Source organism: Anguilla anguilla, chromosome 10 (genome assembly GCF_013347855.1).
Source record: "Anguilla anguilla isolate fAngAng1 chromosome 10, fAngAng1.pri, whole genome shotgun sequence".
Classification (NCBI taxonomy): Eukaryota; Metazoa; Chordata; class Actinopteri; order Anguilliformes; family Anguillidae; genus Anguilla; species Anguilla anguilla.
In genome coordinates, this window is record NC_049210.1 from 44709115 (window position 1) to 44733770 (window position 24656).

General features: G+C 41.9%; 1 protein-coding gene across 3 annotated transcripts in view; it reads right to left on the reverse strand.

The window, feature by feature from the left end:
• Positions 1-24656, reverse strand: part of prdm6 (PR domain containing 6) — a 63690-nt gene that overhangs the window by 1487 nt on the left and 37547 nt on the right. For 2 of the 3 annotated variants that reach the window (XM_035380172.1, XM_035380171.1), the window contains exons 5-7: positions 22086-22210; positions 11430-11772; positions 2748-2924 (exon numbers count right to left, since the gene is read on the reverse strand). In XM_035380172.1, the coding sequence (XP_035236063.1) occupies positions 2748-2924; positions 11430-11772; positions 22086-22210 (645 nt within the window). Of the gene's footprint in view, positions 1-2737; positions 2925-11429; positions 11773-22085; positions 22211-24656 lie in introns of all 3 variants that reach the window. The other variant, XM_035380173.1, reaches the window with a different exon arrangement.

Sequence of the window (24656 nt, forward strand, 5' to 3'; positions counted from 1 at the left end):
GGTGACACTGTGACTCGTTGGCACTGTGACCTGCACAGACACCTGCACTGCGACCATGGCAACAACTGCATCAGTCTTCACCACAATCTTCTACTGCGAGAAATATTATCACAGGGTTTACAACCATACAGGCTTGTAATAGATATACTGTATTAAATTATACTGCTCCTGTGTGGGTGTCCCTACACTGTATTTTAGAGCAATTTCTAAGCATGGAAGAAGAGTGACTATCAAGTTTTTTTTCCCCACACGATCGCATCCTGTATTTTTAGGAGCACATTTATGTAGCTAGATTATGTATGGTTACAGGTATCTGTGTCTATTTTTCCCCAAAAGGGAAAAGGGAACTGTATTGTTATTTGTCCAGGCATTAACAATGAAACACAGAGAAGACTGTGTTGTATTCAATATGGGGGGGGGGGCAAGGGGCGAGGAACCGCCAATTGGGTTTAGAGCAACATGAAAACTCGTAAAATGGTCAGAGAGTAATTGGTTTCATATTCCATCTCCTGCTCTTGTAAATAATTTAAGGCCATTTTTGTGCTAAACAAAAGCAAACCATTCTTTAATTCCAGAGAGATATAAACATTTATTTTAAGAGGCGTAATTACCGGACTTTTTTTTTCTTTCTTTCTTTCTTTTTTTTTTTTTTTTTAAACATGGGGCCCAATGTTTAAAATTCATTCCCCATAGATTTTGTGTCAGGCCCACATTTGATGGAATAATAGTGTTAATCATTGTAACAATAACAAGGGGGTCAGACCCTCGTGTTCTTCTGTCCGCTTAATATGTACAGTCTAATTCATGCTAATAAGCTTGCCTGGAGCATATATTAAGCCTGAATTCAAGGTTGAAAATTTCAAAACGCATCATATTATCGCTTGTTTTAACTATTAATTTCTCTATTTTGATTGTTTTTTTTGCCAAATTGACCCCTTTCCCCGTACTTTGCAGGGCCATAATGACGTTTTGAAGATGACGGATCGCGGGGTTTGCTATTACGTGACAGGATTTACCCTTTGTAGGCACAACAAATATGGTTACAGTAAGCACTCCGATAGCTTTAATTAGAATTGCATGGTGGCTTTATTGAAAACATGACAGACGTTTGGTGTTGAAAAAAATTGGAGTCAACAAGGTCACGCGTAAGTAACGGCCATTAAATTAAAAGAAATCTATTATCCGCTGTGACCCTTAAACTTATTCAATTAATTACAGAAATCTATTTACACTGTATCTCACACAACATCAATCAGACAGTGGGAAATATGCTGGGATGGATCTGCGTGACTAAGCGCTCTTGCTAAAGGGTCTACTGGCTAAAACTGCAGCGCAAAGATAGAGATAGAGTCACATAGAGACAGTGAAAGATAGAGACGGAGAGAAAGAGTGAAAGATGAGATAGAGTCAGAGAGAGAGAGTGAAAGATAGAGACAGGGAGAAAGAGTGAAAGATAGAGATAGAGTCACAGAGAGATAGTAAAAGATAGAGTCACACAGAGAGAGTGAAAGATAGAGATAGAGTTACATATAGAGAGTGAAAGATAGAGATAGAGTCACAGAGAGAGAGTGAAAGATAGAGATGGTCACAGAGAAAGTGAAAGAGAGAGATAGAGTAACACTGAGAGTAAACAGGTACAGCCATTTTATACAGACAGACTTAAAGCTTCACTCAAGAGGATGAGTCTGTAATTGTATTGAGTTTATTTACTGAGTGTAAAAATGGAACATACATATCCTCCCACAAGTCCTGGCAGAAAAAAAAGTTTTAAGTTTTTATTTTTTTATATAAATTTACAGTGTCTTGGACGACAAGAACATGTTGCAAAGAAAATATTTTCAAAAACACTGCTTATTAATTTTTTTGTTGAATATGCCTTGTAGTTCAGGTTTCAGCATAGTAGAATGTATGGTTCTTGAGATTATGACCATAAACTAATGTCCCCTACAGGGGACAAATATTAATCACCCGGTCTTAGGAGGATATGTACACAGTGTATATACTTAGGTTATCGGGGTTATGGGTTCATGACAAAACACAGCTAGGTCATCCATTCATATTAAAAATATTTATATAATACAAATGTTTCAGGCTCTGATTGGTCTAAATGGTCTTACGGTTAGGATTATGATGACCATTATCATAGTGATTACACCTTAATTGTAATAATCTGAGATGAGCATGTTAAATTGGGATCAATTCAGGAAATCCATTTCACTAAATAATAGCTAGGGGAGCTGACCCAAAGCCCTGCTCTGTTGACCAGTGACACTCTGGTACTGTATCCACATCCAGAGCCCTTCCCAAAGGGTCAAAGGTCAACATCCTTACTCTATTTGATAAGCACCATGGGATCTTCACTGACAACAGTGAAGTCTAGCTCTTTAGTTAAAAGTCTTGTCAAAAGGATACTATCTCCCCCAGCACTGTGGCCAAAACAGTAGAGTGGGGAAGAGATCTACAGCTGCCATTTGCTGGTTCTTCTTCAGTAGAAACCTGGTTTTCATTGGCAGTTCTAACCAAGCCAAACTGCAAGCCAGTACCTGCAAGGCTGCCATTTATAATAAATTATGCAAACACCTTTTTTCTGATTGGCTGACAGTGAGGGCATCACAGTACTGCACATGCTCACTGGTTCACTCAGCAGTTGGCCGTTTCTGATCGTTCATGGCCAAACCGAGCGCGACGCTAGCTGGGTTTTCGGTGTCGGGGGGTGTAGGAATCGGTAGGTACTCACTGTTACTTACTTGAATGGCTTCTCCCCGGTGTGCGTGCGGATGTGGTTGTTGAGCGTGGTGGCCCCGGCGAAGGCGCGCCCGCAGTAGCCGCACTTGAAGGGCCGGTCGCTGGAGTGCGTCACCACGTGGTTTCGCAGCTCTGACGGCTGGGAGAAGGACTGGGAGCAGTGGCCGCACTGGTAAGGCCTGCCGGGGACAACACGAGGGGGGGGGGGGGGGGGGAGCAGGGGGTTATGGGGGTTACCACGGCAACACCAACCTCATCAACAACGCGGCGCGGCCAATGACCGGGCCCATCCGTCAATGTGTGTGCGCGCGCGTCGGTGTGGTGGGGGGGGGGGGGGGGGGGCGAGCGGGGGCGGGGCTTGTACGCTTGTTTCGGGTCCCTTCCCCCCCCCACCCTCCCATCTTGCAATCAGAGCTCTAATAACTAGTGTTAATTGTCACTCTTCCTAGCCACTCATGAAAAGCTGAGGACCTATTGATATTCGGACGCTAAAAAGGAATGGCGTACAGGAGCAATTAGAGCAAGTGGCAATTTAACTGAGTTACATTAATCACATTATTTTACAGTTACACACTGTGAAAACACAAGTTATTTATGCTTTTATGCTTTTACATAAATCTGAAAAGACAAGTTATGTCTTTTTTCATGGATGGATGACGAGAGAAATCTGCAAGCTTGAAGTTTTGGTAAGTGTAAGTTGCACATTGAATAATAACAAGGGAAAGGCTATCTTTTTCACCTCAATTCAAGTGTGTTCAAATATCAATTTTTAAACAATATTATTTTGACAATATCTTGTACTACTGGTATAAACTCAATTCCAGTTTTAATAAGAGTAACTACATCTTTATAGGTTCAACCTCTTTCACATTAAAATAAGGCATTGAATAAATGCCAAATTAAATTTTTAACAGTTTGCATTTATGAAATAAGTTGAGGAAGTCATTTAGCAATTTAAAATAGCAATTATACTGTATTTAAGATGTACTTCAAAGCAAAATTTTGTGTAGAAAAGGGAATCGTGAATTATCATATCTTTTTTTAATCATAAATTATGAGGGAATATATTGTGATAAGGGAATAGTAGTAAGTCCTTCCTGTTCTCTTTTAGGCTTCTAGGATTCTGTACCATTAGTAACATTTTATTAAGTGGCATTGCAACTGCAAGCTAAAGAATGTTCAGTTTTCTGGAGCTGTGAAGTGTGGTGGTTGTACAAATATATATATGTATATATATTTCCACAAGACACTGCTATTTATGCCATTATGAGAACTGGACTTTGAACTTTGAGGTGAAAGTTCAAACAGCCATTGAAAAGAGGAGGGAGTCCATTGGTATCCCAGTAGCTATAAACACAAGATAATCTCACAGACAAACCAAGATCTCTACGTTGCATACCCAAGCAGGGCTTAGTCTCATTCTGCACATGTGGAGTAATGTCAGAGGTATTAAAAAAGTTCATTCCTGATTCCTGATTCCTTGGTTTCAAAGCCTGTATTTCATAAGGTGCTCTTTGTGCAGTAGAATGAATCAGGGGGTTGGGAGTCCGTGCGCTGGATTTAAAACAACGGCTGAGCAATGATATACATGAAATTGAAATGGCAGATTTTAATATAAGCCATGATTAGGGCTTCAGATGTTTATATTGCCTGCATGATACATTGACTGCTGAATGTTAACGACTTAGAAGTTTTCTCATTTCATGGAAGGCAGCATTCATACGATTGAGAATATTCAAATGTATTTAGTCCACATAATATCTCTGCAGTTCATATTTTTTTTAAGTTGAATGGGTTGAGAAAGGGAAGGGTGAACTCGAGTTTAATTCTACATCAGCGGGAATATTAATGCTTTTCAGATTCGGGAAACCTGACACTTAAAATGATCATTTGGCCATTGAAGAGCAATTTACACCTGGAAAAACAAGCTTTACATTTCACTACTGGTGTGTACCTGTCCTGCACAATTTCAAAACAGGCAAAACAGCACGGAGAGGTCTATTCCACCGAGAGCCCTGATCATTCCTCAGATCCTTTTTTTAAAGTATGCCTCTGCCTCAGTGACTAAGAACACAATTTATTAGGAGTTTTTCTATGAAGCGGGGCATTGATTATGGATGCTTTTACATGATTAATGCGCGGATATTGTTTATTACCCTCACATTGCGTGATTAATGCCAGTTTATTGTTTATTACAGAGCCTGGGAGAACCCTGTAGATAAAGTCCTTTACAACCAAAGCACCTGCAGTCACAGACACACACACGCACACACATTCACACAGGCACACACGCTCAGACACTTATAAAGACACACATACACAGCTGTAAATATGTGCAACACATACAGACACACACAGGTCATGTGTGCACATGCATAGAAAAAGATGTGGACAAACACATACATACATGTATGTCCACACACACACACACACACACACAAACACACATAAACAAACACACTCACACACTCATGTGCAGTTGTCTTAAGCTGAATTTCATTTGGGCTAATTATTTTCAGATAGTGGACCAGGTGGGGGGTGGGGGGGGGAGGGGGGGCAGGTGGTGGTGGTGGATTAGATTGTAGTTGTGCACTGGGGGGAGTGGGGCAAGCTGGGCAGGAGGGAAAGGGGAGGGGGGGGGCTATTTAGTTTTTCAAACAGAGATAAGTGACTCATAATTAATTCCATACAAAGTATTTTTATCCAACAATGGATTCACAGTACTGGAAAAAACTAAATGTTGGTTATGTTCACAGAAATGAACTGCATTGGCCAGGTGAAATACGGTTATATACAGTACTGAGTTGAATAACATCATCTTTAGCAAATCTTTTTATTAAGTGGTGCTATAACAATATAGGGTATCTGATGAGACCCAAACCAATTTGCCAACCTGTCCAATGCTGTGAATATGCAATATGAGCTCTTAGCAGTTTATACACCTTAGACCACCTTTTATGCAGTCAGTGGTAAAAAAAAAGTACGGTTGTATGATAGTAAAACTCATACTGAGATACTATGAGAAATGGTCATGAAGCTTGGTTGCCCAGGCATATTTATCTTAAACCGGTAAATAGTTTCCACAAGATTTATTTCAACCATCTACCTCACAGTATTTACTCAAATATCGGTAATCGGCCGCTGCTGTGGGAACTATTAAAGAATCAATGTCACAACGAAACCACCAGAAACCTGTTTTCTTTAGATATTTTCCAGAAATGTTACCTTAATTGGACCGCGCACAAACCTTTCCCCCTATTAGCTTAAAGAGTTTTGGTGAGCTGTGCAATATCTCCTCCCTTCAGTGTTGAAAGGGGGGCTGCAACATGCATATTCCACTACAACAGGCTCATATCAACTAGTAACACACAGTCATTTAGAACTTTTATATTTAAAAAAACAAAAAATAATATTTCAAATGACAGTTTGTTAAAATTCATACATTAATCTCATGGGCAAGATGGGACAAGCTTGTCTTGATTTCCATCCTTTGGTTATTTAAGCGCAATGATAAATGAGAAATTAAGTTATAAAAGGATGACCCTTGAACATTGTGGTCATAAATCATTACACTGAACGTGTCAATACGTGATCAATGATATACAAAATTACTCTACTGAAAATATGTACACAGCATATCGAAGGGTCTTGGTTTCTTGGTATCGACTGAACTATTAAAAGCTGGTGGTAAAATACTGGCACTCATTTGGAAATTACAGTAATTAAAGAAAGATGAGTGAAACAAAACAACACTAGAAAAGAAAAAAACAACAGGAAATACAGACCTAAGCGCCTCAGTTCATACAGGCAGAGCTGGACTTCCTGTGAGTTATTATTGCAACATTTTAGTCCTAAAAATCTATTTTTGTGAGACAGAATCAAAAAATAACAGGCAAAATTGAATCGTGATTGCATCTGAAAATCTTACTTAATTTTAATTTCAAATCAATTGGTTAGAATTGTGACTATTGTATGAAAAGCCACTATGTGTAAGACATGTTTAATGTCCATAATTACAGCAAAATTTGTATTTACGGTAAACCCTGGTATCATTTAATGTAAAAAAAACCCCACACACTTTCAGTCTGTCCAATTAATTAAACAACCTTAATTTAATTTGTGAAGACTTATCACAATTAGTTGTATGACCCTATAACCTGAATACATTACATTCAAGCCCAACAACAGTGAGAACACAGAGTTATATTTATCCTTATCGTTTACTTTGTATGGATGTGCATACACCTTCACTCTCGACTCAGTTCTATGACCTGAAACCCAAACACAAAGGCAGAGAGCAGATTAGCTATTTTCCACATCTGGCTTTCCTTTCCATGAGCAGAATAAACCTACAGAACGTAATCTGTTTTGGCCGCGTCCCAGATTCAGTTTAACCATAATTTGCCCAGTCTTTATCTAACAAGTGACTGATTTAATCCAGTATGGCTTTCTCCTGATCACTCACACAAGCACACGGTTTCAGCCACCACCTGGTGAAAAGAACGAAGCACCTGCCATACCATACGTCCTGCCTTGGCAGAGCTTAAAGGCGTTCCTTAATCCTAATCAGGTCTCCTAACACCCTGGTTCATTTTCAAAGCCTACTGATGCGCCATCTATTTAATATATTCAAAACACTTCTGTTGCAGACCATACAATTTACTTGAACACTTAATAAAATAGCAATACTTCAAACCCACACAGCGGACGCTAACGCCCATTAAGGCACTCTCTTTGGTCATTATTAGGTTTGAGACGGTAAACCATTACTGTTCTTCCTTAGCAGCCACCTTTATTTTTAATTCAATAACGCTGTACCATTAGAACAGTTTCACAATGGAAAAGTCTGGGAGGCCGCCCAGATGCCTGAGCATAAGCAGCTAAGAATATGACTATGCTCTTTTAATATTCCACATGTGCCTAGGTAGAACCACCTCTGGTCATGAATGTCCCACAGATGTTTCAAGCATCTCTTTTGATTATATAATTTTAATTACATAATTGAATTCATTGTCCAATTCGCCGTCATTGCAGGTCTTAATCAGCTGTTTTTTTTCTTTTTCTGAAGGGAAGCAATAAACCAGCTGCAATCCAGCCCCTGAGGATGCTGGTCGCTCACCACTGATTAAGGGTATTGAAATATTCATTACTGAGTCCCATCACTTGCTACAAACCACCATTTCCCAGCTCGTTCCCTCAAAAACTCAACCATGAACACTCACGCGAATCAACTTAAACACATAGCTCTTAGATACGAGCAAAATACAGACAAAACTGCACGTAGACAGGATCCAGTGTAACTAACTCAGAATTAAACTCTAACCCATAATGAGGGCTTTTCCATCAGTTGAGTCTACAGGTCTTGACATACGTGGAATACCCGTGTCATTCCCGCCCATTGAAAATGGCCCAAACTGCTCACAGGAACATGGCGGCCAAACCCAGGACAAGCGCAGGAAGTGGAAATGTACGGTGCCGTGCGTCGCTTTTGATCTCAGCGAGCGAGCCGAACATTCGCCGCGGCGGCGGCGGCGGAGGAAGCAGACGGAAATAAAGACCCGAACCCCGTTCGCGGTCCACGCTCCACACCTGATTAAAACAGCATGATGATTCATTCCACAGCGACACGGCGCTCACGCATGGCTGGGTCCACATGTGACTAACATCAATACCAGCATCAGTGGGAGGCTGAGCCTTCTGGGCAGTAAACATTGGTTGGGCATGGAACAAAAAAACAAAAAAAGAGAAAGCAAAAAAAGCAAGTGGAACGAGGCCTATTGTTTTAAATAAATTCCATTCTGCGTTGCCGTTCGCTAAAAAAAGTTCCATTTCGATTTCCAATTAAATTAGTAAGTACGTTTTTGAACATCCGTGTTTTTTCACCATTTCCACAATACCATACAGCTCAGTTAGCAACAAACCGCTTATGTTGCCATTACATTACATTACAGGCATTTAGCAGGCGCTCTTATCCAGAGCGACTTACACAACATTGGATATATACTGAAGCAATTCAGGTTAAGTACCTTGACTTGTGACCTTTAGGTTACAAGACCAGTTCCCTGCCGCTCCATCTGGGCTCCTGTAATTTTTCCTGCCCTGGTTGCTACTTCCCCCCCCACTGTACCACTGCTCCAGGTTTCTGACAGTTAGCGGGGAACACTCCATCTCCAAAAGGCTGAGTGACCGTTTGCTCAAGTCCGACCTGTGGCCAGCCTACAGCAAAGACTTGCTTCTCTCTCCAAGCCTCCGCATCCTGAATTTAATACTACCAGAAGTGCACCTGGACTGCCTTTACTTATGCCATTTCAGCTGTGCCGCATCGCCATAGTTACGCAAACGGCCGGGCGTCAGTCAAGTCCGATTTTTAAAAACGTGATTTCGCTGTCAAGGCCAAAATTTAACTTACGCGAAAGTAGTCATACTGGAAATAAATATTAAAAACATTTTTGAGCGGCCGTCTTCGAAGTAAATCCAAGCGAGCAGTCAGCACAAGGGTTTTTCTAAAGTCGTAATATACAATGGGAATTTATCTTCGGATGAGCTTACATATAAAGTACATATCAATAAATATGTATAAGCCAAAAAAGCCATAAACTACAGTATGGAACATTTTTAAATAGATGTATTGGATCATTTACTGTGTGCAAAGGGCTGTGCTTCCAAATATCGCCAGATCTCGATTCCCTTGTTCAGCTAAATTTTATCTGCGACCGAGGGCTATAAAGTTGGATATTGACAAACACTCACATTGACTTCAACTCCTGGGTATCCAGGCAACATTTTTCTTCTGTATGAATATTAGTTTATTGAATAAGTGGCATCTGTTTTCCTCCGCATCACAGTTAGGGTAGGTATTTCTTTCTGACAGCTGCGGCTGATTTATAGGTTCGAATGCTCTGTAGAAAAATAGTGCTAAGCAAAAATTTCCAATACATCCCCCCACCGTATTTAATTAAGTTCAGAGATGTTACACACTGTATTTGAACCCTGAAAGCGGCCTGACAGCACCAGACCACACCGATAGCCAAGCAGACTCTTCAAAAAGGGGAACTTTATCTGTGCTGGGATTGCGTTTGTGGGTGACTGCGTGTGCTAAAAAAATGAGTCAGCGTTTGTGGAGCTACATCCAGATCAAATTAAAATGAGTGAGCTGGATTTCCAGTGAAAGTAACCATTTATGTTCGAGTCTTACAAGGAACTAACACCGAAGCTGTCTTAACTGTAGCATAACAGTGGTTCCTACTTCTAAGTAACAACCTCTATCTCATCCTAATGCCTTTCCAGGATAAATGTCAGGGATTACATGAGAAGAGGAAAGCCAACATACTTCTATGCATGTGCCATGTAGTGGCACGTGTAGAGGTTGTATATTATGGAGACAAGCAATCACACTCATGACCAACCAATCACACTAGATATCAATCACCAATGTCTAAACACTGGTTGCAATAAAACAGCACATTACAAATGATCGGATCACAATATATTAATCCACGTTTTGTGAAAGGCACATCAAAAAATTACACCTGTAACCGACACACTTTCATAAAGATTGGAAAAGCCCTTTTGTTGGCTCTGTTTCATCTACCTTTGTTGCAAGAATGCAACATACATACACGTTACTGCTGTATTTGTATTGGTACAGCTTTAATTCCTAAGACAAACACCAAAATCAAAACACTTTCAGTAATAATCCTACGCCAAAGTAATGAAGTTATGAAATCTACTTAATGAACTTTAACACGCGACCGCAATCCATGGATCAGTATTTTCTAATTACCATTGTGTCGGTTTGGGAAAATTAAACCAATGCACAAAGTCATATGTCCAATACTATCTATCAAAATGGTTTAATTACCAGCAGATATTTGGGGCTGACAACTCCATTTTATGGATTTTTTCTTTCTTTTCTGCGCATCTGACATTGCTGAAAGAGCAAACTTGTTTATGTGGTTTCCTAATGGACCTATAATTAGGATGCATTACGGTAATAAATAATTAACACGGCTGTCATTATTTGTCACTTGACGACGCTATTATACTTCTAATCACCATCTGTGTAAAATATGACAAGCGTATCGACCACAACAGGCCAGCCGTTCACAAGGTGATGACCGAGGCTGCCCTGAATGCACGCTACAGACAGAGCACCTCCATTTTGTGTCGTTTTGGGTCACTTTTCTGAATTTATGAATTGACGTACGGTTCAAATCATATCTACTTATTCTCATAGTCCTCTATGTCCACGTACCTGAAAAATGCTTGCCAGAATCTTTCAGACGAGTAGGCCGGAGGAAAAAGTGATTGGAATCTGAGGTTTAGTCTTCACTGAATGGTTTGAAGACCACAGCAACCCTAATCTTTAAGGACCTACAGATCTTCATCTAAGTCTGTATTGCAAAAAAGATGCAAAAAAGGAAAAAGGACATTTCTCCTGAATGGCTTTAAGACAACAGCAATAATAACTGAATGGTGATGATGATGATGATGATGATGATGATGAAAGAAAACTTCACAGTGCACCTGGAGCAGGATGCGCTGGGTGAAGGTTTTGAAGGGGGGGGGGGGGGGGGGGGTGGGAGGGGGGTGGTTTACCTGTCGGGGTTCTGCGTGCACACGTGCATCTGGAGCAGGATGCGCTGGGTGAAGGTTTTGAGAAGGGGGGGGGGGGGTGCGCTTACCTGTCGGGGTTCTGCGTGCACACGTGCATCTGGAGCAGGATGCGCTGGGTGAAGGTCTTGAAGCACTGGCCGCACTTCCACAGGTGCCAGTCGCTGAACTCGGTGCTGAGCTGGCTGGTGGAGGTGGGGCTGGCCAGCACGCGCTGGTTCTTGGCGCTCATCTGGTTGTAGCCGGACTCCGTCTGGCCGGGCTTGTCCATCATGGAGAAGCTCCGGGCGCAGGGCGAGTGGGGGAACACCATGGAGCGCGGCAGGACCGCCGACGGCGGTTTGCCCGTCTTGCCGAACGGCGGCAGCGTCTCCTGCCGGGACATGGCCTCCATGACTGTGGCGGGGACGTTTACTGGGGGGCAAAAACAAAACAAAAAAAACAGATTATAAATTTTAAGCTTTTTTCATCAACATCTGTACCGCTTCATTTAGTGGGGAAACTGGATATTGGAAATTAGTGCTTGTCTTTATATCTGATTTACAGATAAAGTCAAATGTTGTAAAAAAGAAAAGAAAAACACAAACACTCATTTATTTCTAAGACAAAGTTAAGGACAAATACTTGAGAAAAATGAATTAGTTGTGTACTAGGTAATGATTAGCTGATGATGTACTGGCAAATGTACTGGCAGACCTATATGTAAACACTGAATATACAAGCGATAGTTAGTCTAAGATGAGCTAGCTAAGCTAATATTAACAATTTTTACCCACAAGCAACCAAAACTAAACACATTCAACATGGTAAAAGTTTGTATGCGAATGGTCGAACATGGTGAATATGTTAATACACAACTCTGGGTCTCACAAAAAGCTTGATGGTTTCCTTGTTTCGCATTTTATTTTTTCACAGAGACAGTTTTAGAACTGCGTTTATGGTGGGCCAGATAAAAGCTGGGGTTTATGTGACTCTCTTTGCTGGCCTGTGCTATAACTCTAATGGTAAGAAATGGACGAGTGGGTAAATCATTGTAACATTATTCCTGACGCAGTCCTGGAATTCACAAAAACTGTCTTCAAAATGTTGCATTCATTATACAGTACATTACATTACTTAATACAGCACAGATTTCGCTTTTTTGCTTTGGTATGTTTTTTATCTTAACCCTTGCATGTGTGCCGTATGCTGACAAATGGCAATCCCCTATTCTTACATCATTTGTCTCCTGTGGCATGCAAACATGCTAAATTGATCTTATACTGATATTATGCGGAGATGGATAATTATGTCATTTGTAAGTTGCCCGTGGCCGTTATCGACATTTGCATTAAACCTCTTGCGTATTTTCAATTAATTTTGCTACACACACCATAAGCAAAAAAAAAAAAAAAATCTGTTTGCAATTAGTCTGCAGGAGAGAAAACGGTCGTCAACAGATCAGGTTGTGTTAATTCTGAGCTTCGAGATTGAGAGAGCAAGTTTTACGGCTTTCGTCCTACAACTGTATATCCGCGTCTTCTTGGTTTTCTAAAGAAAGCCATATAGTCCCTCTACCGCGTAAATCATTGAAGCTGAGTACCATCGAGGTGGTGTTGGGCCATGATAAACTAAGACCCCGCAGTACCACATCATCCTCTGCTAGCTACCGGGTCACTTAGAATTATGCTTGATGCGTTTTAAGCATAACCAGCTGCGAAGAGGGGAACATTTTATTTCAACGCTCTTATAAGAAACACATGAAGATTCTCCAACGTTGTTTCACATTCAACTTTGACTATATTAAGAAGTCAAAGCCATAATAATTCAGCTGTGGACGAACCGCATCCCACATTCTTTGTATTGCAACATGCAGCGTACAGAAACACAAATTTACAGAACTGTAACACGATACCTGTGGGACCTCGAGCAGGGCTCTCTTATTTAATAAAGTTAATTCGTCTAATGTAATAAAATGTAAATTCTATCTCTCTGCACATAATATTGATGTCTGCGAATGCTAAAGGAATCGGATTCAAGTCAACTCCTGAAAAAGTGCGCTTGATTCCACATACAAAAAGGATAAAGAAAATTAAAAAGGATAGCATCCATTGTAAAGAACATAATATACATGTTCATCATCTGGACTGGGGCTTCACCTGCATGCTAATAAATAAATTACTTTTGACTAAAAATGTTATTATATATCAAACAGAACATATGGCAGATTTGATATCAACACAGTCACAAAAGTAAATTAAGACTTTTTTCAATATGCCTTAGAAATGACATGTTCGCTGTAACATGCTGTGGATATTCTCAAGTTTAACAGCAGCATTGATTATAAAAGAGATGGAGTTTTGTGAATACTCCTCATCAATGCAGGGCTCCTTTAACATTATCTTCTTCTTCTTCTTGTGGCCCAGCTATGTGGCTCATAGTAAACACACACGCATGGCTGTTGTGTGTATGCCTATTATGTCTCCTGTACAAACACAACATGAACCCGATTAAGTAAGTATGCTATAATTAAGGACATAAACCAGAGCAAACATCATACAGTATTAGGCTTTCTCAGAACAAAGTGAAATGTTCCGTGGTTTTTTTTTTTCCCCCCAACTTTTAACAGAGTTTATATGAGTATAAAGGGGTTAAAACATAATCTGTCAGCGTAAAATGTACTCAGTTTTGATTTAACGCTTTGTTGTGTATAAGGGTCTTTGACATTACAACTATAACAAATTTACCTTTCACTCCTTTGTCTATTCATAGATAAGTTCTTTTGGCCTACAAGAACTCTTCTACTTTAGCTGCCCGACGCACTGACCATCTTACATTATATACTACTATTTATTCTAAGGAAAATGTATGGCCTTGTTTCCATTACGTCTGTTACTGAGAATCCCACCCGCCCTAATATTTTTATTGAACATAAATAAATACTACAATATGGACCCAGAACCCCTATCTCACTGCAATACTTTTAACAAAACCCCCCATCTTGTTACAACATATTTAACTAGACCCCCCCATCTTACCACCCCACCCTATCACACACACACACACAACCAAATGCATGCACGCATGGACACACACAAACACACACACACACACACGCAAAAAAAAAAAAAAAACAATTTTACATTTAATTTATCTGTATTACTGCAGGATACACACGTTGAACGTTGAAACGCTGGCGCACACACAGCGAGCGCTCTCAACGCAATGTTCGCCGGGATTTACACAGCGCGCGGCCAGATGGCAGGACGCAGCGCATCTCTCAACAAGACGACGGAGAGCGAGCACGATAGCACGATAGCACCGCTAGAAACATCCATCAATATATATATATATATATATGTGCTTAGAAAAACCGGAGAAGGGGGAAAGAAAAGAAGATGGTTAAAAATGGCCGTCTTAATTCCATGGTTCCATCTGTCACGGGGAACAATGCTGGATCCCCGTCACATTCCATTCACTGTCAGGGCTGCCACGCCTGAGCTGACTGATTGAGGTCTGTGATCCCGGGGTGAGGTGCGTCCCGCTGACACGCTGCTCGGCCATTATGTCCCATTATTTGTCGATGAAGCAAATGGGGGAACCTCGCGATTCAGGCGTCCCTTGTCTTGACTGCTATTGCCTTTCTGGTTTAGTCTCATTACATTAAATTACAGGCATTTAGCAGCCGCTCTTATCTAGAGAAACTTACCCAGAGTGACATTACATTACATTACAGGCATTTAGCAGACGCTCTTATCTAGAGAAACTTACCCAGAGCGACATTACATTACATTACAGGCATTTAGCAGACGCTCTTATCCAGAGCGGCTTACACAACTTTTCTTTTTTACATAGCATTTACACAGCATCCACTTACACAGCTGGATATATACTCAAGCAATGCAGGTTAAGTACCTTGCTCAAGGGTACTATGGCAGTGTCCTAGCTGGGAATCAAACCTGCAACCTTAAAGGTTGCAAGACCAGCTCCTTACACATTATAAGACATTGCTTCCCTATTCTGAAGCAGCGAAAGCCAACCCTGTTCCAGGAGATCTACACTATCATACTGTAGGATTTCATTATAACCACAACAAAGCCACACCTCATTCAACAACTCGAGATCTCGTTGAGCTGCTAATTAGTAGAGTCAGGCATGCCAAATTATGGTTGAAATTAGTTTCATTTCCTATTAATTGTACTAACTGTTTCATTTTTTTTTTTTTAAAGACGGACATGTTTTTTTTACAGAATACATTTAAAAAAAAAAAAAAAAACCATCCGAGAGTGGGAGATTCTGTAAAAAAAAGTGGGAATCTCGTCTCTTGTGTGAAGCGGGTCCCGGTCAAATAGCCGGTTGAACATCTGGCGGTTCCCGGATCCACAGCAGCTCCGTGCTGAGAGAAGGCCTCATGTCATCACCTCTCCTGGAGCTTCAGGGAGAAAACGGTACCGCTCGCAGAACGCAGGGAGAACACGGTACCGCTCGCAGAACGCAGGGAGAACACGGTACCGCTCGCAGAACGCAGGGAGAACACGGTACCGCTCGCAGAACGCAGGGAGAACACGGTACCGCTCGCAGAACGCAGGGAGAACACGGTACCGCTCGCAGAACGCAGGGAGAACACGGTACCGCTCGCAGAACGCACGGAGAACACGGTACCGCTCGCAGAACGCAGGGAGAACACGGTACCGCTCGCAGAACGCAGGGAGAACACGGTACCGCTCGCAGAACGCAGGGAGAACACGGTACCGCTCGCAGAACGCAGGGAGAAAACGGTACCGCTCGCAGAACGCACGGAGAACACGGTACCGCTCGCAGAACGCAGGGAGAACACGGTATCGCTCGCAGAACGCAGGGAGAACACGGTACCGCTCGCAGAACGCAGGGAGAAAACGGTACCGCTCGCAGAACGCACGGAGAAAAAAAACCCCGGCTAAACGTCTCACACGCATTCCGCTGAAACGTCCAATGTCAGTGTTCTCTCAGTATTCGCCAATTTCATGAAAACTCAGGCAGCTCCGACAGCTGCAAAATTAGGGCAGTTGCTTGTGCGCAAACCGACTGTGTTTGCCAAATATTTGTTTGGCCAAATATGCTAATTTGAATGAGAGTCTTGTCGGAGCAAAGCAGCATAGCCATCTTGAAACACGTCCCATTAAGTTACAAAGGGACAGTCACAATCGATAGTCACAGCAATTTAACAATTAAACCCCGGTCACAGTTTTTTTTTAATTTTTTATTCCCAGAAAGGGATTCTGCTCATCAGGTGGGGGGAAAAAAAATAGATTCACATTCAGGCTAATGGGTTTTTGCTGACAGCTTTAGACAGTTATGTGGAATATGGTGTCAGGGGAATGGCAGCTTGCTACAGCTTTTGCAGAGCCATAGATATGGATGGGACAGTGACAGGGTCTGAAAGACTTGAAATGTTATAGTGTTTCTGAAATTGGTTACGGGTTTGCTATGACAAAGTCACAGCAGAGGAAATGTATTAGGGCCATAAGCACCGGTAAGCCAAGCTGTTCATTTTTTAAACAGAACTGCCTGTGGTGCCCCCTGTCATGTGACGGTGATGCATAAATCAAAATGGCGAGTGCTACGCTCTCCTCATAGGAGGCCACGCGTGGGACTATTGATTTAAGCCAAATTTGCTGATGTCTGAGGACTCCACACCACTTTCTTCATTGTTTACTGAATTTTGATGAGGTGGGGGTGGAGGAGGGGGGGCATTGGGTGTGGCTAGTAGTACTGGGGTTTGGTGGGTGTGGGGTTTAGTTACCGTTCCATATTTATGAAATGGTACTTAACAGTTTGGGAATGAAGGTTAACATAAAAAGGCAGTGGCCTAAACTTTTAACCAGACACAGGTAATAAATGTTTAACATGTAAACAGAATTCCATCAGGTTCTGTCACGGATCCAGGTCCTCCACTAGCCAATAAGTTTCAGAGAGGCCAGACGGAACAGTATGGTGCAGAACACTGGTTGGTACTGAAAACTGTTCCATTCGTTGCTCACTGAGAGCCTTACTAATTCATACTCTCGCTTTCAAGCAGATGATTCGTTTCATGAAGGTGAACTACTTTTCCCCCTGTAAATCATTTGCAGACTTCGAAATTAAAAGTGCCAATGTTTGCTATACTTTCAATGAAAAGTCCTACTCAAGTTCTTATGCATAAACACCTATAATTGCAGCAGCTACAAGGAGCCATTATGTCATAAATTCAACCCGCCTTCGGTAAAGGACAAATAATATTTTTCCAAATGGTTTTCATTGGAAAAACAAAGAAAACACTCATTGTGGTGTCTCACTTATTTGCTACCGCACTGTGTGGTGCTTGCTGTGAGTTTTTGTACTGTTCTTTTTTGTGCGTGTTTGTACTGTACTGATACTGTCAAATCAAACTGCATTTTATCATTTCTCCTAATGATATTCAGCTGTTTTCACACAAAAGAACAAGACACGTATCATCAATCAAAGTGCCAAGACCAATCAGCACGATCCAGAAATAAATGTTTCAGAAATGTGTCTCGGACTACCGTGACAGGCCACTGTCAAAACAACACAAACTGAAAAGCCGCTCTCGAAGTTGATCTCCCGCTGGCTTGGACTGAAGCAACATTTGGGTCCTTAACTTGGACTTATATATATTAAAAATTGTATATATGCACAGTGTGCACGTGTATAACTACCCAAATTTGATCCTTGCTATGAAATCCCAGTTCCCTGATTAATTGACCCAGTTTTAGTGGTATCTCTGCTATGGCAGACTATTTGATCCAGATACTACAGTCCACTGCATGTCTTCCTCAAAAAACTCAGAAAATTACAACCAGTCACGGGAATACAGCAATAAGAAATGAGACGTTTTAAAAAGAACAGTGCTCTGCACGATCGGAAAAATAATCAAAATTTGCACTGTAATAAAAAGCAAACATACTGAGTTTTCCGAAAGACCTTCGAAATACCATTGCGTACTGTTTGTTGTTACAATAAACACTTTGTTGTTTGTAATTGTTCTGGGGGCAAAGAAAGATGTATTCAATGGCAATGGAATGTTTCTAATACTATTTTTTGCATAAAAATTGTATTAAAAACATATACATGTCTGTTTCAAATGAGGGGTCGTCTGGTGCATTTCAAAGAATCTTGTAGTGATGATTTGGCCGAGAAATCTCATGAACTGATTGAAAACAGAAAAATTTATATTAGAAAAGTCCATATTAGAGCTTTACTAATACTGTCCTAACCCTGTCTTCAGTTATAGAGGCAGAAATTTAACCATGGGATTATACTGAATATAAACTACATGTTCAACATTTTTCCATATTCAACATCCATTCCGTTTCTATTGTGGCTCTAGATATATCCAGAACAATCGAGGAGGAGGTGCTCACCGATGACAGAAAAGAGTGGCTTTTCCCAAACTCGCCCACAAAATAAAAGTTTTTGTCTTTGATGATGTCACCCCAAAAGAAAAATTTAGATGGCCTCCTCTCTTCATTCATGCGCGAGTGTAACCTTGCCCTGCGGACCACATAACATGTACAGTACAGTAGATCAAAGTTCCTCAAGCACTTCTTCTTCTAAGGAGCCAGATTCATTTGAAAACTGGTGCACATGGACCACATTTCCCACATACTATTTTTTAACAATTGATGCGTAAATTAAAACTATATCTATTACTTATTAAGTCATGTGGGAGTGGGAGGATTTGATTTGTGCACATGCAGATCTGCACATGGGCACGATTTCTGAATAATAATTTTTCTTCTTCTGAAATAATCAAAGGCCCCAAGAGTACACTTATGGTGGGCCTTTAGCCCCACGGCCACTAGCCGAGGATATTAGCAACAGTGGCTAGGCTTGGTCCGGGAGAAGGGAATATATAATAATCTGGGACCAGGCCTACTGGATAAAGTGGGTACTGGGGTTGTTAGCCCAAGCTTTAAAAGTCTGCCACTTTCCACAGTAGAGAGAGAAAGGGAGAGAGGGGGGGAGAGGGAGAGACAGAGAGAGAGAGTGAGAGCAGAGAGAGAGTAGAGAGAGCAAGAACAGAGAGAGAGAGAGAGCAGAATGAGAGAGAGGGAGAGAGAGAGAGTGAGAAAGAGCAAGAGCAGAGCAGAGAGTTGAGAGAAAGAGTGAGAGAGCATGAAACATGACAGCAAGCTGAAAGCTTTCCTGTTGATTGGTTTATTTGTCTTTGTTATTTTAGTTTATTATTTTTGCCAGGATCCCGTGACGGTGACTGGTGAAGATATTCCTTTGTTTGTTTATTTGAGAACTCGCTCTCTCTCTCTAATAAAATGTGGGTGAAAACTGGAATTTTTGTGTCCAGCTATTCTGTGCCTCTCAAGTATATTTTTGGAAGCCCAGTCACACAGCATATCATACCATCACTACTATTTACATTGTCACATTATATGACTATTTGCGTTATTCAGTTGAATTCAGTAAGGTTAATTAATTAACCACTACAGAACACATACATGTAAACACAAGAACAGGCCCTCACTAGAAATCAGTCTTTTGGCTTATTGGCATTAGCTGAATACAATAGTGGTTGCAAGGTTTTCTGTCTGTTTCAGGGTGAGCTGACTGTGTGGAGTTTGAAACATGTGCACTGGCTTACCCTGTGGTGCAAGATTGACAGAGATAGTGGTGTAATGTTGTCGTGTACCCAGTATTGTCATAAATACACTCTGGTTAACGAATGTGCATAGACATGCAGATAATACTAAATAATCCAGATGTGCAGACCAAAGACATTAGATCTAGAAAACTGATAATATTCCTACGAAATGCAACAACTGACTTTTCAATAAAAAGTACAGCCCATTCATCTGTTCTAGAGTTGAGAGGGAGGTTTTAGTGATGAGAAGGATGTTTTATTATTTCTATAATAAAGAAAATGACCACAACTAAAACACAAAGATTGCTTCAACATCACAGCACACATGAGAGCTATTCTGGTTTTCATCAAGCCTGGTCTTCTATAACTGCATATTTCTTAAAAACAGTAAACTGTTCCATTCTTATAATTTAATCAGAAGGATGACAACCAATTAAACTAACATCCATGACTGAAACTGGGTTTAAAAACCAAGTGCCTCTTCACAAAAAAACCAAAACTGAATGTGAAGAAAAACGTCCATTTACAGACAAATAATCCCAAACCATAGATCACAGCAGAATATTATTACAAAATTCTGTACAGTGTGGGAATTATTTACTCGTTTCAAAAAGGGTACTTTGAGAAAACATACCGTTCTTTGCTGGACGAAAGTACATGTAAATGACCAGGGGCCAGAGTGTACGACAGGGAGAGCGTTCTTAACGGAGTTAACCGGTCTCAGACAAGCCATAAAGCCTCACAGCAGCGGCTGTCATCTGGTTTTCAAAGAGAACTACCTGCCCATAAAAGCCAGCCCTCCGAGCAGATCTCTGTAAACCACACAGCGAGTACACCTACAGGCTCAACCATAGCATATCTTACTAGATACAACACTGTGTCTAAACTCCACTGACATCATCTCACAAAATGGCCATTATTTTATGGAATATTTTATGCCTGCATTTGGATATTGGTAATTATGCACTGATCTGCAGTATGTAGCCGACAATATCCAGGGGTAGGTTTGCGTATATTAATGCCTGCAAGTGCATGTGTTTTCTCTTCAAATTTAAAATGACACTGAAAACAAGTACAAATAGGACAAGGCAAATGGAAGGCAGACTGACAAAGACAAGACCGACTAACACATTTGTATTCCCATATAAAAGAGCTGTATACATTACAGAAGAGATGGAGTAGACAGCATGGCAGATCTCACAGTAACGATGTGGAGAGTGGGAAGACAGGAGTATGAGGAACAATAAAGACTATGTGAAAGGAGGTGTGTGATAAACAGAGTGGAGAAATAAAGGAGAGGAGGTGGGTGAGAGTCAGTGTGCTTTGGGAGAGAGGAGGTGTGTGATGGTCACTGAGCTTTGGGAGACAGGAGGTGTGTGATGGTCACTGAGCTTTGGGAGACAGGAGGTGTGTGATGGTCATTGAGCTTTGGGAGAGAGGAGGTGTGTGATGGTCACTGAGCTTTGGGAGACAGGAGGTGTGTGATGGTCACTGAGCTTTGGGAGAGAGGAGGCGTGTGATGGTCATTGAGCTTTGGGAGACAGGAGGTGTGTGATGGTCACTGAGCTTTGGGAGACAGGAGGTGTGTGATGGTCACTGAGCTTTGGGAGAGAGGAGGTGTGTGATGGTCATTGAGCTTTGGGAGAGAGGAGGTGTGTGATGGTCTGTGAGCTTTGGGAGAGAGGAGGTGTGTGAGGGTCATTGAGCTTTGGGAGAGAGGAGGTGTGTGAGGGATGCTGTACTTAGGGAGAGAGGAGGTGTGTGATAAGCAGAGCGGAGAAATAGAGGAGAAGAGGTGCGTGAGAGGCTGAGCTTTGGGAGAGAGGAGGTGTGTGAGAGTCAGTGAGCTTTGGGAGAGAGGAGGTGCATGATGGTCAGTGAGCTTTGGGAGAGAGGAGGTGTCTGAGGGTCAGTGAACTCTGGGTGTGAGGAGGTGTGTGAGGGATGCTGTACTTTGGTTTGCTGAGAGAAGTGTTTGAGGGACCACAAAGTGAGGAAAAGAGAAGTTTGAATGAGGGGAGGTACAGGAGGCACACTGTGAAGTGATCAGGAAGGAGACGCGTAGGGTACGCTGAAGCGCGGAGGCAGTTTGAGAAGAGCAGAGGTCCCTTACGGTTCTCATCCTGTGCGATGCATTGCAGGGGGATCCCGAAAAAGGAGGTGTAGCTGTCATTGTACCAGACGAGGAGCTCCGTCCCTCGAGGGATGTCCATGCAGGCTCTGTAGAATATGCACGACCTGCACACGGGAGACACAGCCGCAACTTAGCATTCATAACACAATGTGGGCATAGCATAACACAACGTGCTACGTATCTCCACAGAGCAGCCAGCAGTGAATACCGTGCATAAACGATAATATAAATATGAATACATATATATTCTGTGCTAAATAAAAATCATATGTGGACAATGTGAAGAACTGTCTGCAACAGGGCTATGTGCACTTGGACAGAAGTACTGTGTAATCCAGTACATGCTCAAGAATCACTGCGTTTTTTTTCCCCCCTCTTTATTCTTGGAAAAACTCTGCAGGCAATGAGCTAAAGATTTTCTTTTTTTTCTCTAACCGATAGAAAGTGTCAGCACTGATGCAACCCTTTTTAATGAACCAATCGCAGAACAGAAGGCCTCTGCCACATTCCCGTGGCAGGGAGATATGCACGACCGAAGACATTCTGTCACTGCAAAGCTGCCCCTGGCAGTGATAAAACAGAGATCGATACAAGCTGCAGAATCGAAATATTTTACTTGCAGCTGCAAAAATTTAAATTTATCTTCTGGACCCTTACATGTGTGGCCATGCTGCGATTCCCAGACTTTTCGCCGGGTTAGCAGAACGCTTTTTTTACCCCCATATACTTTAAAATATATCAGCAATAATAAGAAGAATAATAAAAAAGAAAATTCTACAAATATTTGACAAAAAACTCCAAGCTTTGGTCTCAGCAGCCCCTGCTGAAGCCTGTGAATTTTATTAATTCTTTCCACCAAGACACAAAAATAAAACGAGGTACGAGCCAATAAATCACACACATCTCATAACCTGAGGGGGGAAAAAAACACCAGCGTAGCGCGTATTTTATACCCTTGTAACGTTTCGTCTCTCAGTTTGGCCTCACTTAACATAAACACTGCAGCGCACAAATAAATGTACTTGGACTAAATGACTCAGTTGGCCGCTGAAAGAGGGCTGTTTTCTGAGCGATGGGTGGTCCCTCACTTTTTCGGAGAGAGGGGGTGAAAGAGTGTAAATGTACACCGTTTCTTACAAGCCCCGGCCGCCCGCTTCCAAAAAACTTGCACAGATCTCAGCGCGCCGAGGCACATCAAAGGCATTTTTTTCGTTTCGGATAATATTTCCCTTGCCGACATGTATTTAGTATTGTGGTTGGATGAGTCATAAAGACGACGGCGGGACGTCCCGACGCGGGGCCGAAACCGGAGCGCACGCCAGCGAACATTACTGTCAGAGCGAAAACAAAACAGCCGTCCCAGGGTCGATCAATCACGGGCCCGCTTTGAAGAGAATTCCTCCTCGATACGGCGAATCATAACACGCGGGGATTCAAACCAGCTGACGGGCTCGCCGGCGGACGATCGCTCGCTCGTTCGCTCGGGGGGCCGGGACGACGGGCCGCGGCGGGGACGATGTTCGACGTTCTTCGTTACGTCTGTGCCCGTTACCCGCGGGCGGAGAACTCGGCGGACCACAAGGCGGGCTAGCTGGGCTAGCCGTCTTACCGCGCGGGTTTTCCGCTACATACTTGACTGTGGCGAGGACTTGTTATTTCCTGAGCGGTTGGCGTAGCCTATCAGGAGCGCTATATTTTACCAGTTAAGTTTGTCAGCCAATGGGCAGCCAGGAGCTGAACAGCGCCAGGGCGTTCTCCTGTAGCCGCTGACGTGCGTCCTTGAGCCACCTGAGGATTCACATCCAAAGAGTTCGCCCTTTTTATTTTCTGTTTGGTTTCATTTTGTTTTGTGTCAGGTCTCGACAGCGTTCCCAAACCCATTAAATTCATTTTTATCAGACTGATTAAAAGCGCACTTCACATTTGCAAATATTGACATTAGCACGGCGATAAATTGTGTTTCCCAGACCATCTTATAAAACTGAGGCACATTCAATACTAAAACCTGACAAACATCTATTAATATGTCACATTTCGGATAATTATTAGTTTCGTGAGAAATATTACTGGGTATCTCAGTTGCACAGCTCACTGAAAAAGCCAACACAAGAATTCCTCGACCGGTGTTATGTCGAGTCATGTAAAATGAGTCAGCTGACAGAGGACAAATGGGAACCTAGAGATGCTCCAATCAACTCGCAACAGGTATCCGATCAACCAGAGGGGGCGCTAATGGGCTACAAGGTAAGAAATAACCTGCTGCAAAAACAAAAGTTGCCACCAATACAGTCCAGATTTACCACAGCCAGGTAACTGCAACTCGGACGTCAATTTTTGACCTCACGCAAAAATGTCGCAATTTTAATACAATGATCGAGAAACGCAATATAGAATCTTTATGACACAAAATATGGCTTTAATTGACATTTGTTTGTTAGTGCTGGGTAAAACTCTAAGACTGACATTTATTTTTAAGGTTTGTGAAAGTAAAGGTATGCAATGAACAGAAATCCAAGGGTTAAACTTGTATATTTATATACTCAGGTCATA